Source organism: Fundulus heteroclitus, unplaced genomic scaffold, assembly GCF_011125445.2.
Source record: "Fundulus heteroclitus isolate FHET01 unplaced genomic scaffold, MU-UCD_Fhet_4.1 scaffold_114, whole genome shotgun sequence".
In the NCBI taxonomy this organism is placed as follows: Eukaryota; Metazoa; Chordata; class Actinopteri; order Cyprinodontiformes; family Fundulidae; genus Fundulus; species Fundulus heteroclitus.
In genome coordinates this window covers 12,242-28,700 of record NW_023396527.1, presented here as the reverse complement: position 1 = coordinate 28,700, position 16,459 = coordinate 12,242, and the positions used below count along the sequence as shown (strand labels likewise).

Genomic DNA, 16,459 nt, shown 5'->3' with positions numbered 1-16,459 from the left:
GGGAGACACCCCTACTAAGATATATTTTTTAATTCTCAACAGTAGAGAAATAGAAGTTAGAGTTGGGGCTGCTTTCTCTACTAGATATATTGTTGAGAGCGGTAGCCCACAGGGCAGTGTGTGTAGCCCAATTCTTTTTAATATTATGATAAATGACATTTTTGATGAGATAGATGGTAGTATAGGGGAATCTTTATTTGCAGATGATGGGGCTCTGGGGGTGAGGGTCAGAATCTGATATATTTACAGAAAAAGATGCAGGATGCCATTTTGAAAGTGGAAGGTTGGGCAAATAAATGAGGATTTAGAATGTAAGCTGCAAAGTCCCAAGTTATTAGTTTTTATAAAAGACATAAGGAAGTTAATTTAACTATTTATAATCAGAAGCTAGAACAAGTGAATAAAGTGAGGTTTTTAGGGGTCATCTTTGATGAAAAGTTATCTTGGAAACAGCAGATAGAATTAGTTCAAAATAAATGTAAAAAGTGAATAATTTGTTGAGATGTCTTTCTGGACAGGAATGGAGAGCTTCAAGAAGTGCTGTTGGCAGTTTATCAGGCTCTCATGAGATCTTCCTTGGATTATGGGTGTATAGCATATATGGCAGCTGCTGACAGTCATTGGAGGAAACTTGATAGTGAACAAACACAAGGGTTACCAATATGTTGTGGAGCTTTCAGATCATCTTTAGCTGCTTTGCAGGTTAAGCTGGTGAGCTTCCTTTAAGTTTAAGAAGATTGAAGCTAATGTATGTGTACTGGGTAAATCTACAGGGACATAATTATGGTCATCCAACTAAGGCTGTGCTGCAGGACTATTGGGAACATCATGAATCTGATTGTAATAGTTTGGATGGATTGGGGACATAAAAGCTCCAGATTTGGCTATGGAGTTTTTATGTCCCAAATACACCTTAAGTTGGTTGTCATCTGCCAGTAAAAAAAAAAAAAAAAGAAGACTTTTGACTTTTAACAAAAAGTTCAACCAATTAACCAATTTAGTTGAAAACAAGTGTAATTTACATAAAAATACTTAAATCAGGAGCTTGTTAAATTGAAGTTCTCCTCCCTCAGGCACTTCACATAAAATCTTGTTAAAACCCCACAACTGCATAAAATACTCCATTTTTTGCGTGGCTCTGTGGAAGTGATACTCCAGCCTAACCCTGGCTTTAACGTTGCACTTCCACAGAGCCACAGCATCAAGGTGAGGTCCCCCCTGCAGTCTGTCTCTACGGGACAAATAAATGGCCATCTTTGCCTCACTGATTAAAAAGTTTAAAAGTCTGGCCTTTGGCTTATTACTTTTATTTTGACACACTCCTCCAATAAATAAAGAAGTTGTAAAAACTGTGCCAAAAAGACTAAAAACATTTGTTAAAAGGCTAAAAATGGTCTTTAGTCTGATGCAGTCCATAAAAACATGAAAAACATTTTCAGACAGACTGCAGAAAGGACACTCGTTTAAAACAGCCCGATTAATAACGGATAAAAACTAGTTTGTGGCGATGGCACCATGTAAAATCCTCCATTGGAGATCACCAGTTCTCTTGGAGGCTTATATAAAGTCCTCCACTGGGGTGCTCTACCAGCAAGTTTATCAGTCTATAGACAGACTGCGCGCTTCTGGAGGTGTCTTTGAGTCATTACTTTAGAACAGACTCCATAAACAGTTTTCTGGTCCATAGTGAATAAAACCATCTTCTGTGGGTCCAGGCTGGAGAGCAGAGGTCCACTTTGCTTCAGGAGACCAGGATCCAGTCCATGGGGTCTGGTTGGCTCTGTCCCTCACAGTAGTCACAGAGCAGAGTGTTTCTGTTAGCATTATTATACATCTGGACCAAGGTTCTTTTTTTAGGTTATTATTTGCTCTTTGAGAGAAGCCACCACTGATTTTGGTCTCCATGTTCACAAGCATAGAAACAGGCCTGCAACGTAGGGTTAGCTTGGGTTTTACCGCCTTTAGCTGTAATTAATAAGCATTTAAGTAAATATTATTGAACTGGGATCTCAGATAGACACCCTGAGGATTTTTATTTTGCTGTTGTATGCAGAGAAGTGGTTGTTACCTGTCTTTATTTAAAGGTCCTAAAGTATATTTATTTTATTCACCTTTTTATTTTCCTTAATAAAGGGGGGGGGGGGGTATTGTTAACACTTTATAACTTGTGTCAAATGGTGATTTAGTCCCAAATCCCAAAGGCTCCTACCCTGGGTCCCTGAGCAAGACCCTTAGAGCCAGAATACTCCGGGGCGCCACCCAGTGGCAGCCCACTGCTCCCTGAAGGATGGGTTAAATGCAAAGGACACATTTCATTGGTTTCCAAAGATGTGCTGAAAAATGCAGATGATTCTTATTCAGTCCAAAGCTCCTGACCTTCACACGTCATGATAACATGTTCTGGTTCTGCTGGCTTTAACTCTTTAAATCAGTTCTACTGGATCACATATCAGACATCAGTTCATCATGTTTCTGGGACTTTTACATTCAGGGACATTCATTTTCTACATTTTATCATTTATTTGTTCATGTTTCAGTTTTAACCTGCATCCTGGTGGCTTCAGCTCACATCTTTGATTCTTTATTCAGATTGAGGGAATGCAGTTTGTCAGAGATCAGCTGTGATCATCTGGTATCAGCGCTGAAGTCCAACCCGTCTCATCTGACAGACCTGGACATGAGCTACAACGACCTGAAAGATTGTGGAGTGAAGGAGCTCTGTGGTTTCCTCCAGACTCCCCTCTGCAAACTACAGACACTGAGGTCAGACTCCATGTTTTAGTTCTGATATTTATGATGTGAAAGTTGTGTTGACACTAAACTGCAGACATCTGGCTGATATTCTACTGATCCACACTGAGGATCTTCATGGTAAAGTCTGCTTTCTTCTTCACTGCTTTGCTACAGTTAAAGTTTCTTTCTTTTTCTATCTTCCTGTCAGGATTTATTCAATAATCAGCAGAAAACATGAAACAATGAGCTGAATTTCAGTTTAGAGTTGCAGCTTTTATCCAGAACTGAGGAAGAGGAAGAGAGAAGAAATAAAATCCTGATGTTTCATTTATTTAAAGGGTTTTAATCTCTTTAAACCTTCATCACGTCAGTTTTTCTCCATTTTCTACAGGATGGTTTTAAAATGATTGAATAAGTGGATATAATTCAGCTGAAAACCAAAGTTCAGATCTTCTATTGTAATAAATCTTTGCTGAGTTTGTTCCTGGACTTGGAGCCAGTTTTTAATGTTGTCTCTCTGTGTAACTGAGTCTGAGCCCTGGTCTCAGGTCAGAAGTGGACAGCATTGGGACCCCCAGTGTGTAGAAATAACCCCTCATGTGAAGTGGCTCAGAGGGGATTCAAGCCAGTTTAGAAAAGTGAATTTCAGCTCCTGGAATCTGTCTGACAGGAACAAATCTATAATCCCTGATTGATGCTTCAGCACTTTTAGAAGCTCTGCAAGGATTTTACTGACTAAAACACTCAGACACAACATGTCACAGTACCAGGTTCTGCTTCTAGGAGCTTCGGCTCCTAAAGTCAGTTTACATGAAATATTCTCCATGCCATCATGTTTTTGTGGCTGTGGAATCATTAAAATAGTTCATTTATCTGCATTAATCTCCATTTGTTCATATTTGCTCCACAGTTGCTGCTGACTTGTTTGTTTTCTGTGAAACTTGAATAATTTGGCTGCAGAAGCTCAGTTTGTATTGATGGAGCTGCTGGTGGAGCTGACAGAGGTGAAGAGCTGAAGTCAGCAGGGCTGTCATTTAGAAAGCTTGCTGACACTAAATGGAGCTGAAATGTGCATACGCCACTTTCCACCAGAAGTTAGGATCTCTAAAAATGAACTTGAGGGGAAAATGTGTGGTCCTCATGCCAGCTCTGACCCAGGCGTACGCTCATTTTGGAGACGGGGAAACTGGAGACGCAGATGGTGAAGTGGTGAATTACAGCCAACCTGCATGAGGATTCCTCTCAGATGTTCACTTTCACTCCATATCAGACTTTAATCATAGATCATCTTGATCAGAAGCATTAAAACCTCAGTATTATTCTTTCTGCTGATGGTGACTCCTAAATCCATCTGGGACATTTCAGATAAATCTAAATGCCCATAAGCCATCTTAAATCTTAAATCTTAAATCAAAGTCTGCCAACATCTTCTCTGGGTTTTCTACCTTCACATTCCTCTCTCCAATCATCACCAGGGTGACGTGTTCCACAGATTATTGTGACCAGGTGAGCAGCAATCACTTTAATTGCTGCAAACAGTCAAACCCACTCGTGCGTAATGCTGCTGGCTTGATTCATTGGCACTGCTGGAAGACCGTGCAGATGGAGAATTGAGGAAACGTGCTTTCAGGGATCAAAGATTTCCTGGCCAATAATGAGAACTGGCCAATGTCCTGTAACCTGACTCCGCCAGATAGATTGGCTCCGCATATCCATCTGGAAACCTTCCGTTGAAGTAATTTTGGGAAGGGGCGAAAATACTGGTTAGCTGATTGGCCTATGTTGGTGATAGACAGGCCAAATAAACCAATCAGATCAACGAAGCATATGACGTACTCGTCAACATGCTTCGTCGTCGCTCGTGACGAAAACACAAGCCAAGCTACTCTTGCTGCTGCAGGTAAAGGCTTGTTAGCTCAGCAAAGAAATACTCTGTAATTCCGATAAAACTTGCTCGATAGCCACGCTAACGCTAGTTTCATCGGCTGAAGCCGCCATGTTCTTTAGACTGAATTGTCGTGCTTCTCGTTGCGTCACACCTCAACCCGCCTCAAAGCCAACGCTGATTGGACGTTCGTTTGGTGAACGGCTCCAAATTTTCTTTAACGGAGAGTAGCCAGACTGATCTGCGAGTAAAACCTTGAAAGCTCGCGAGATCAGGATGGTCTCACGAGGCTAAATATCCTGGCCTGGAGGCTTTCTGCTCACACCCAGGCAGTGCTCACCTTTTTAAGGGGAGGGGGGGTAATAATGGTGGGGAAACCTCTCTCCTCTGAATGTGGATCTGAACCCACAGCCACAGGGGAATTTCAGCATGGAGCATAGCGTTGTTTACTTTTAACAACATATTTTAACAGCTTATTAACAACTTGTTTTAATGTGGACAACATTTAAGCTTTTACTTCTGATTTCCACATTTAATAAACGCCTCTCTGGGCAATTTCCCCACCGTTTCTTTGCTTTTTCTCCGTGGCTGCCAGGTCACCATGATGAAAAACTGATCAGCTGACACATTTTCTACACATTAACATTCATGAGATGCTTTGCATCTACCGTTTCTGCTTGAATCTGGGCGTGTAGAGGGCAGAACATGAGCCAGAACCTGGTACCAAATGTATGGCTACAGCTGGGATCTAGAAGGGAAAATGGCTGCTGCTGTGCCTGAGCATGGTTTTATTAATCTGAATATTTTTGCCATATTCCATTTTCTTTTTCTTGGCATTCACTTTTAGTACGGTTTCCACACAAAGTTTCTAAATGAGAGCCAGGACTGTAAAAACTGCTAAACAAGTTTTAACTATTGAAAGTTCTGATATTGTTGATTGTGAGAGCTGAAGTCAGCAGGTCTTTATTGAAGCAGCAGCTTGTGTCATTAATATTAATGAGAGTTCTTTAACTGGTTCTTTTGGACTGTTAGAACCTGCATTCTGGTGGCTTTAGCTCACATCTTTCATTCTTTATTCAGATTGTGGGAATGCAGTTTGTCAGAGATCAGCTGTGATTATTTGGTATCGGCGCTGAACTCCAACCCGTCCCATCTGACATTACTGGACCTGGGAGCAAACAACCTGAAGGAGTCAGATGTTCAGCAGCTGCAGGATCTTGTAAAGAGTCCAGACTACAAACTGGAAACTCTGTAAGTAGATGGTTGGAGTAAGTCCAGCTGCTGTCAGCAGAACTGTTCTGAACCCAGTTGGTACCAAAGCAAAGATCCAGTGTTTCCAGTAAAGCTGCAGCTTCTCAGTGGGAGAATGGTGACAGGCTTCCAAAGACAACAATGAGCCAATCAGAGGAGCCAGCAGCTTGTTGTGTTCCTGTCTTTGTGTCCATGTGAAGATGACTGTTGTTGTTGTGTTCATGTAACCAGGAAATGCAGCTGGATTCCAGCTGACAGCCTTCCACCATGTCTAGAGACAGTGGTCCTCATTCATCAAGCTGTGGAGCATCAGATCTGATCTCAGACTCTTTGTTCTCTCATTTCAACAGCAAACAGCTGATCAGTTTCATCTTAGTCAGAGCTCTGAGATCAGTCTGACTGCAGCCTGCAAATCACTGATTTCACAGCCCACCATTACATTTAGTCACCATGTGGTCTTTCTACAGAGCAGAAGCTCTGCTGAAGTCCACTCAGCCCATCTGGACATGTGTCCTTCTCTCACTAGTTTCATCCAGATGTGTTCAGGGACAGCCTCCATGTTTCTTAGTCAGCTGATGTTTCAGGAACAGATGAGATGTTCATGTTCAGCTTCCAGAGGCTGAAACACTCACTGATCTCCTCTGTTGCTCCTTCTTCTCTCTGCAGGAGGTGGAGGTGGAGGTTCTGATGATCTTAGTAGAGGAGAGAAGCTGAGCTGTCCTGATGATCCAGATGTTGAAGCTGCAGCAGTTTGAGTTTAAAGAGACTCTGACTGGATCCTGATGATGAACTCTGACCTTAGATATGTTGATCCTGTTTATCTGATCATGTCTGTCATTTAGTGTCTGATATTGTTTGTCTCTGTGGACCAATGAGGATCAAATGAAAACCAAGCTGCATTTAGTGGCTCAATGTAGTTTTGATCTGAATCTGATGAAACTGCAAAGTTGATCTTTTTTCAGCCTGTAACCCAGAAATCTAAAATAAAGCTCAACTCTAAAGTTTTCAGGCTGCATGTTTTCAGCATATTTTAGATGTTTTCTGCAAATGTTTGGGCAGCTCTGGTCCTTTTATCTGTTGCTGCAAACAGCTCAGTGAGTAAATGATGGTTTCTTCAATCAGAGGATAAAGCTTTTCTTCATGATTTTACATCAAATCTTTTTATTTCCTTCTTTCTGAAGGTAAAATCTAAAAGTGAGTAAAGGCTCATCATGCAGCTCTGCTCTGCTGAGGTCAGAACATAGATTTTAATCCTGTTTAGGGACTGTGGGGGTAAAACCTTCATCTGCAGCTCCTCATGAAGTCCACTGTGGACGTTGGAGAAGGAAAAGAGATTTTCTCTTTTCATCAGAAATTCAAACATGAATCATTTCCTTTTTCTCATTTCCTGGACATTTCAGATGGACCAGAACCAGAAGCTGCTCTACAGAACCTGGATCTTCAGATCGTCTCCCTGTTACATAAATAACGTTAGAACCTGAGAAAGGCGACATCTGGCATCCCAGCAGACAGGCAGAAAGATAGAAAAATCATTTTTAGATGTGTTGAATTTTAAAGTTAAGTTGGGTTAAATGAGGAATTATTAAAATGATTCATGCATCAAACAGGAATTAGTAGATTTAGTCAGAACTGAGTTTAAAAGCAGAAGTTTGACAAGTTATCTGGATCCTTTGGTTTAGTTTTTAGCTTTAAAACATCCATTAGAACCAAATATCAGCAGGTGGTGTCTCACTTTATTCCCACTAAAAATCCCTGAGTGGAAATGAAAAGCTGGACTGTCAGTGTGGTTCAGTCAGAGCAGCTTTAGAGACCATTCATCTGATGGAAACGTGGGAACCTTAGAGGAACCTTTTTCTGTTAATTTGTTCTGAAACATTTGTTCTCTGGATGTTTCCTCTTGTTTCCAGCCTTCATTCTGTCTCCATCAGGATAAGAGACCAGCAGGTGGCGCTGCTGAGCAGCTTCAGCTTTTTATGGAGCCACATTAGCAGAACCTTAAATGGATCCAAACTGTTAGGCCAGATCCAGGCAGCCTTCGTGTTCTCTACATGATCTGGGTTGAAGAGAAAAGCTCGGAGCACATTGTTGGAAACTGAGGCACAAAGAATGGAGTGAATAATTTCTTCATGTGCAGGTATGTACCTAGAATGAAACATCTGCTACAATTTGGCTATATAGTTTTAGTCCCAGCAAATAAAAAATAAGCTGAGCCAGCAGGTTACGTCCGTAAACATGAAATGCCGCAACAGCCATGGAGAAACCTTTAGGAAGAGCTTCTCTGGTTTTCTAATCAACACAATACAATTAGTTATTAACATGAACAGAATTATTGAGGCAAACATTCAGGAATATGCTCACATGCATCTGTGAGAAAAGTTCCCACGCAGCGTCGTCTATGAAATGCAGATGAATGTTTTTGTCCTGACATCTTTTCAGCAGCTCACTGATGACACATTCTGGATCTGCTAGCCTGTTTCAGGAAGAAAAAACTCATAAATACATGAGAAAATATGAAAATAACAGAGAATTCAGCATTTCTGGACAGCATCTGAGGGTTTTCCATCTTTAACCACAGGTAATGACTTCTGCTCAGATTAATGAACGCACCTTTCTCCACCAGTTCAACAACATTAATAGTATTTCATGGCAGCAGCAGCTCCAGATCCACCAGTTACGTCACGTTTGCTTTGCTGGTTCTGGATCAGAGTAAATCTGCAGCTTTGAAGTTGCTACAGTCCTGATCAATGGAGAAAACAGAAGTCGTCAGTCAAGCTATTATAACTGGAACAAAATCCAGATCATGTAAAAGAAACTCAGGATCCCAACACTGAACATCTTTCAATGCAGAAATCAGTTTGTTCTCTATCAGAAACATCATTTAGAGGCAATGAGGACTAATGACAGCAATGACAGCAGAAATATGACAATATTTTCTCCCTTCAGTTGGTTTGGAGCCATCAGCATGTGACAGCAGATCTTCTTCTCCATCTTCATCATCTTCACAAACATGCTGCTGCCATCAAGGCTTCTGTCCCACTTCTTCAAGTATGCAACTATGTCAATTCAATTCAATTAAATTTATTTATATAGCGCCAAATCATGAAACATGTCATCTCAAGGCACTTTACAAAGTCAAGTTCAATCATATTATACAGATTGGGTCAGATTATACAGATTGGTCAAAAATGTCCTATATAAGGAAACCAGTTGATTGCATCAAAGTCCTGACAAGCAGCATTCACTCCTGGGGAAGCGTAGAGCCACAGGAAGAGTCATCTGCATTGTACATGGCTTTGCTGCAATCCCTCATACTGAGCAAGCATGAAGCGACAGTGGGAAGAAAAACCACCCATTAACGGGAAGGAAAAACCTCCGGCAGAACCGGGCTCAGTATGAACGGTCATCTGCCTCGACCGACTGGGGTTACAGAAGACAGAACAGAGACACAACAAGAGAAACAAAAAAGCACAGAAGCACACATTGATCTAGTAATCTGTTCTACATTAGATGGAAGTAGCGGGTGAGCCGTCTTCTCTGGATGATGTCACAGTTAACAGAACGCCAGACCAGGTGTACCTACTATGAAGAAAAAGAGAGAGAGCAAAAAGTTAAAAGCTGAAATGACGACAGTCATTTCAATGTAATACAATGCAAAACTGGAGAACAGTAGACTGAAGAACAGTAGAAATCAGTAGAGTGAAAAAATTAGACCCTGATGTCCTCCAGCAGCCTAGGCCTATCACAGCACAACTATAGAGTTAGCTCAGGGTATGAGCCACTCTAACTATAAGCTTTGTCAAAAAGGAAAGTTTTAACATTAGTCTTAAAAATAGATAGGGTGTCTGCCTCACGGACCAAAACTGGGAGATGGTTCCACAGGAGAGGAGCCTGATAGCTAAAGGATCTGCCTCACATTCTACTTTTAGAGACTCTAGGAACCACCAGCAGACCTGCAGTCTGAGAGCGAAGTGCTCTGTTAGGAACATACGGGGTAATCAGAGCTCTGATATATGATGGAGCTTGATTATTAAGGGCTTTATACGTTAGAAGGAGAATTTTAAATTCTATTCTTGATTTAACAGGAAGCCAATGAAGGGAAGCTAAAATTGGAGAAATATGATCCCTCTTGTTGATTTTCATCAGAACTCTTGCCGCAGCATTTTGAATCAGCTGAAGACTTCGAACTGCATTTTGTGGACTTCCTGATAGTAAAGAATTACAATAGTCCAGCCTTGAAGTAACAAATGCATGGACTAGTTTTTCAGCATCACTCCTGGACAGAATGTTTCTAATTTTGGCGATATTCCGGAGGTGAAAAAAGGAAACTCTGGAAACCTGTTTAATATGGGATTTAAATGACATGTCTTGGTCGAAAACAACACCAAGATTTTTTACTTTATTACCAGAGGCCAAGTTAATGCCATCCAGATTAAGGGATTGATTAAGAACTTTATTTTTTGAAGACTCTGGCCCAAAGATTACAACTTCTGTCTTGTCAGAATTTAAATGCAGGAAATTTAAAGTCATCCAGCTTTTGATGTCATCAAGACATGACTGCAGTCGAAGTAACTGATTGGATTCATCAGGATTTATGGATAAATATAGCTGAGTGTCATCAGCATAACAGTGGAAATTAATCCCATGCTGTCTGATAATTTTGCCAATCGGAAGCATATATATAGTAAATAGAATTGGTCCAAGGACTGAACCCTGTGGTACTCCACAAGTGACCCTAGAGTTTGAGGAAGATTTATTATTAACATGAACAAACTGGAATCTGTCCGACAGATAAGATTTAAACCAGCCTAATGCTTTTCCCTTAATCCCTACAGTATGCTCAAGTCTTTGTAGGAGAAAATTGTGATCAACTGTATCAAATGCAGCACTGAGATCTAACAGGACAAGTATAGACACAAGTCCATTATCTGAGGCCATGAGAATATCATTGGTGACCTTCACCAGAGCTGTTTCAGTGCTATGATGAGCTCTGAAGCCTGACTGAAACTCCTCAAGTAGGTCATTACTTTGTAAATGTTCACATAGTTGATTAGCAACTACTTTCTCAAGAATTTTAGATAAGAAAAGAAGATTAGATATAGGTCTGTAATTTACTAACTCATCTTGATCAAGAGATGGTTTCTTAAGTAAAGGTTTAATAACAGCTACTTTAAAAGCCTGTGGTACATATCCATTTACCAAGGATAGATTAATCATGTCTAAAATAGGACCACTGATCAGAGGGAATACCTCCTTAAACAACTTGGTTGGGATTGGGTCTAACATACAGGTAGAAGGTTTAGATGAAGCTAAAATTTTAGATAGCTCAAAAAGCTCTACTGCTTTTAAACAGTTCAGACACTGCGCAGGTTCTAAGGATTCCTCCAATGCTGCCTCACTTACTGAGGATGAGGTAATCATGTTTGGGAGGATGCCAATTATTTTATTTTTAATGGAATCAATTTTATTTATGAAGAATCCCATAAAATCATTACTGCTAAGAGCTAAGGGAATGGATGGATCAACAGAGCTGTGGCTCTGGGTAAGTTTGGCAACTGTACTGAAGAGAAATCTAGGATTATTCTTATTCTCCTCAATTAATGATGAAAAATATGCTGCTCTAACTCTGCGAAGGGTCTTGTTATACAACAATAGACTGTTCTTCCAGATTAGGTAGGATTCCTCTTGGTGTGTAGAGCGCCATTTTCTCTCCAATTTCCTAACATCGTGCTTCAAGGAACGCAGCTCTGAATTAAACCAAGGAGCCAGCCTTCTGTGAATAATCACCTTCTTTTTCAAGGGAGCTACATTGTCTAATGCAGAACGCAATGACGAAGTCACACCGTTTACAAAGACATCTATTTGTGAATTGGAAGAAACAACATTGCTGCCATCTACAGGGCATTTCTGCAATACGGAGGATATTAAAAAGGGGACAGACTCTTTAAGTTTTGATACAGCATTATCCGATAAAGATCTACTATGATGGAACCCTCTTTTGGGGGTGGAGAACTCAGTTAGATTAAACTCAAATGTTATTAAAAAATGATCAGACAGGACAGGGTTGTGAGGAAATACTGTTAATTCTTCACAATCAATGCCATATGTCAGCACAAGGTCTAAAGTATGGAGCCAAGAGTGCGTCGGTTTATGCACATTTTGAGCAAAACCAATTGAATCTAGGATAGTTTTAAAGGCTACACTAAGGTTATCACATTCAGTGTCAACATGGATGTTAAAATCACCCACTATAATAGCCTTATCAGTATTTAACACCAAATCAGATAAGAAATCTGACAACTCATCTAAAAACTGAGTGTAAGGGCCTGGTGGACGATACAAAACAACAAACAGAAGAGGTTTTATTGCTTTGCAGTTTGGATGAGGGAAACTGAGGGTTAAATGTTCAAAAGAACTGTAGTTATTAATTGGCCTGGGACTAATTAATAAATCAGACTGAAAGATGGTTGCTACTCCTCCTCCTCTTCCCACAGATCTGGGAATGTGGAAATTTGAATAATTGGAGGGAGTTGACTCATTTATACTAACGTAGTCCTCTTGTAGCCAGGTTTCTGTGAGACAAAACAAATCAATCTGTTTATCAGAAATCAATTCGTTAACTAACAAAGTCTTTGGTGGGAGAGACCTTATATTTAATAGACCACATTTAATTGTTTTATTTTTAGGTTCAAGGTGAACCGTATTGATTTTTATTAGGTTTTTATGATTTGTTCCTTTTAGATAAGTTTTTGATCTGTTAAGTTTTGGCCGTGGGAAAGACACCGTCTCAATAGGATAATGGATGGGTAACAGTACAGAAGCTGCAGAGAGGTGTGTTAAACTACGGCTCTGCTTCCTGGTTTGGACCCTGGGTTGTCAGCATTTAGGAGGACTAATAAATCCGGCCAGATTTCTAGAAAGAAGAGCTGCACCATCCAAAGTAGGATGGATGCCGTCTCTCCGGATCAGACCAGGTTTTCCCCAGAAAGTTCTCCAGTTATCAATGTAGCCCACGTCGTTTTCAGGACACCACCTAGACAACCAGCGGTTGAATGATGACATGCGGCTAAACATGTCATCACTGGTCAAATCAGGCAGGGGGCCAGAGAAAATTACGGAGTCCGACATTGCTTTAGCAAACTCACACACCTGTGGCCTATTATCTGATGTGGGAAGTGACTATGAAGCTGTGAACTATTACCAAGTCCACATCTGCTCAGAATCTTCCCTTCTTTCCTTCTAAGGCAAAGCAGCAGCTGCGGTGATCTTTGTTCATCTCCAGGCTGTCAGGCAGCAGTTTGTGGATGAAGAGCTGATGAAGACGCTGGTTGGACTTTGGAGACCAGAGGAGCTCTTTAGTCCACGGAAGCTGTTGGTCTGACATGAGGACCGTCACTGATCCACCAACCCGTAGAATAAGGAGAAAATGTCTTTTCACTGCCTTTGTTCGTTGGATTTGGCAGCTGGAATATTTTCTGATTAAACTCAGAAAATTAAAAATAAAATGAGGAGTTTTTCTTCTGCTTTGTTGAAATGTTGATGAACAGTTTGTGTTAAACTTCTGTTGACAAAACAGTCGTTTTATTTTATTTTTATAATACCAAATAATGTCTTTAATAAAGGAAAAGGTCAAACAGCAGAAGTTCTTGTGTAAATAATCTGGGGCTGGATGCGGCTCTATTTTTAACAGATTTAAATCTTTTAAAGTTTGGCTTTAAAGCATCATGTGTGTTGCTGCTCTGCTGGAATCAGACAGGAATCATGGTGGAACGTTCACATCTCTGCAGGAAGCAACTAAAAGATCATCTGAACTGAACGCAGGCAGAAAAAGAAAAAGATGGAAAAGCTGCAAAGATTCAGCAACTTGGCCATCAGGATTTCCCTGCTGGCACCTAGCTGACCTTTGACCTCCCAGAGCCCAGCATGACTGTGACTATTTAAAGGAGCAAATCAATCATGTGTTGCTCAGATAGAAAAGTTCAGAAAGTTTCTGTGCTGCCAGCCTGACAAAAGTCTTCAATCCCTCCTGATTGTGTTTAGTCTGAGAGAGAGAGCCAAGGCTGAGGAGCACAGAGAGCGCTAGGCAGAAAGGAAAGCTGCAGGCTTCAGGCGGGGAGTGGCTCTTGAAGGCTGCCTCTAGTCAGCCACATCTAGAAGAGAACATTTCTCTGTCTGCTTAGAGCACATTGAACATCTTCCACAGACTGCTGCTGTTCTCCCTGCAAGGATCCAAGAAATGCTGAGTCATCAAGACCAGCCATCTCCTCCTCCTTCATTCACAATAGTCCTGGATTTCCATCAACATGTCCATAAAGTCACGTCTTCACCTTCAAACGTCCTTCATCCTCTGAGCTGGGAGCAAGCAGAGCTAAGCTTCTGGTCTGAGCATCAAGTGTTGGAGGACAGAAAGCTGCTAAAAGCAGCAAAGTTCCTGCAGAAAATAAAGCCCCCATAGTGAGAAAGTTTCCTTTAAAGCTGCTCTCCACAAGCTGCTGAAGCCAAAGTGTCTGCAGATATTTAGCAGCTAGAAGCTGCAGCCGTAGAACAGGGTCCTAAGAAGCACTTTGCAGATTTTCCTGCTTTCATTTCTAATCATCAGAGGATGGAACAAGTGGCTGCTTTGCCTCTTTTTTCCTGCCTTTTTCCCTCTGCAAGGTGTGCAGCTGCAAAGTTAGTGAGAAGTGCTTTTCTAACTATTGCAGAGTCTGTTTTCTCTTCTGCTGGGGAGTCCAGAGTGCAGCGTGTGAGCAGCAGAAGCAGAAGCTTCCCCTCGTCTCTCATGGTGGCGCATTAATGCACATGAGCAGCAAGAGTGGAAAAAAGTGGATGAAAACTCTTCTTTCTCCCAGAATGCCGTCTACAAAGTAGCTAAAAGTAGCTGAGCTCCTGCTTCTGCTTCTGCTTTGATTCTGATGGCTTGTGGAGCCCTTCAAAGCTAAACATGATCCTATCTGGCTTTAAAGTTCATGGCTTGAGATGGAAAATTGTGGCTGTGCTGCTCTGCTGGCCACCCGGACTCCTGCTGCTGCTGCTCTTTTCTTCTTTTCACTTTCTTTCAGGCCTTTTTGCAGCTGCTCTTCTGCACTCATTGTCTTTGTGTGTTTTTGCTCCACTACGGCTTTCTGGGAACAAAGACTGATTCTTCAAACTTCTGCATGCTAAAGGCTCCAACTTTTCCACATGCAGAAGGTGACTTTCTACTTCTTGCAGAGATCACTTCTGTCCCTTGGCCCTGCAGAGCTGCCTGAAGCGCTGGAAGGACAATCATCAGGACGGCTTGGACCAAGGACAGGTAGAAGGGGAGGAGTACGGCAGCCCACAGGGACCCCCCCCCCCCCCCCCCCCCTCTGCTAGGACTGTAAACTTGTAAAGTGCAGTAGTGGCCCATTGTCTGCTTGTGAAGCTTCTGCTTTAATGAGCCAAACATGGAGCACGCTACCTTGATCCACAACACAAGCATGGCTGCTGCTTCTTTTCTGGCTTCTGCTGCTTTCTGCTGGGCTCTGATGACTGCAGCTCTGTCATGTCCTCACAGTCTGATCTCTAAATGATCAACAATGACAAGCGCTCGGCTCTTTGGCCAAATCTCCATCTGGCTTCATGTTGAGCTGCTGGAAGTGGGCTAGAAAAGCTGAAGGATGGAAACATTTCTCAGAGCCTCCCTCCATGTTGCTTTGCTGGCCATTCTACAAGCTGCCAGCTTGCAGCTTCCTCTGACTCCCACCAGCAGAGATTTCTAGTTGCTGCATTAAAGATGGACTTTTCTCTGACATTAGGGCTGCTAGAGCTGCAGCTCTTCTCTTCCTAAAATACAGCAGCTTCTGCTGCTAGCATAGTTTTCGCAGCCTCAAAGCTGAGCACATTCATTTTCTCTGGCTTTTCATCCACACATCAGCTGCTCAACATCCATCAGCTGCTGCAGAGTCCTGCTAGCAAACTGACTTCCACTACAGGCCCCTACAGGCTAAAGTATTCACAGCCCATTAAAGTCCTTTTAGCAGCTGACCACCACAAACTCTGCTGATTTTACTGCCATTTGATTTGGCAGATCAACACAAAGCAGCACATCCAGGCTCATTAGTGGAAACTTTTTCCCCCTCAATAACTCCATCTAATAAAAGTCAAGATGAAATGTGCTGCAGATTTCTTTGAAGACTCATTAGTTTGAAACAGTCCAAGAAGGAAAGCTTGGATTTTCTCCACTGCTGCATCAGAGCAAATGTTCTTCAGCTTTAACAGCTTTGAATCAACTTTAAAGCTGAAAACTAAAGAGATCACCAAGAAGTTAGTTTATGTGTTTGTGGACTGAAAGCCAGCAGATCAGATTCCTCCTGTAAAGCCTTTAGAACGGCAGCAGAAAGAGATTCTCCAAAACTTTCCCACGTAGAAAACAAACAACTAGTTTCCTTTTGCTCCACTTCACCATGATGAGCTACTTTGTCTCCATGTGTCTCCTAAAATGGGCAGAAAAGCCACTAAGGCCACGGTTAGGGCTGCAGTTAGATGTGGGGGGAGCATCAGGGAGAAAAGGCTCAGAAGGTCTGAAATTAGGCTCAGAAATTATGGATTTGATCTGGGGCAGATTTTGAATCC

The 16,459-nt window shown here is 41.7% G+C and overlaps 1 protein-coding gene across 1 annotated transcript in view; it reads left to right on the top strand.

The window, feature by feature from the left end:
• Positions 1-6,576, top strand: part of LOC118558240 (NLR family CARD domain-containing protein 3-like) — a 42,846-nt gene extending 36,270 nt beyond the window's left edge. Inside the window, exons 4-6 of the mRNA XM_036128730.1 lie at positions 2,590-2,763; positions 5,699-5,869; positions 6,536-6,576. Of these exons, the coding sequence (XP_035984623.1) occupies positions 2,590-2,763; positions 5,699-5,869; positions 6,536-6,557 (367 nt within the window). The 3' untranslated portion in view covers positions 6,558-6,576. The remainder of the gene's footprint in view (positions 1-2,589; positions 2,764-5,698; positions 5,870-6,535) is intronic.
• The last annotated feature ends 9,883 nt before the right edge of the window (positions 6,577-16,459 follow it).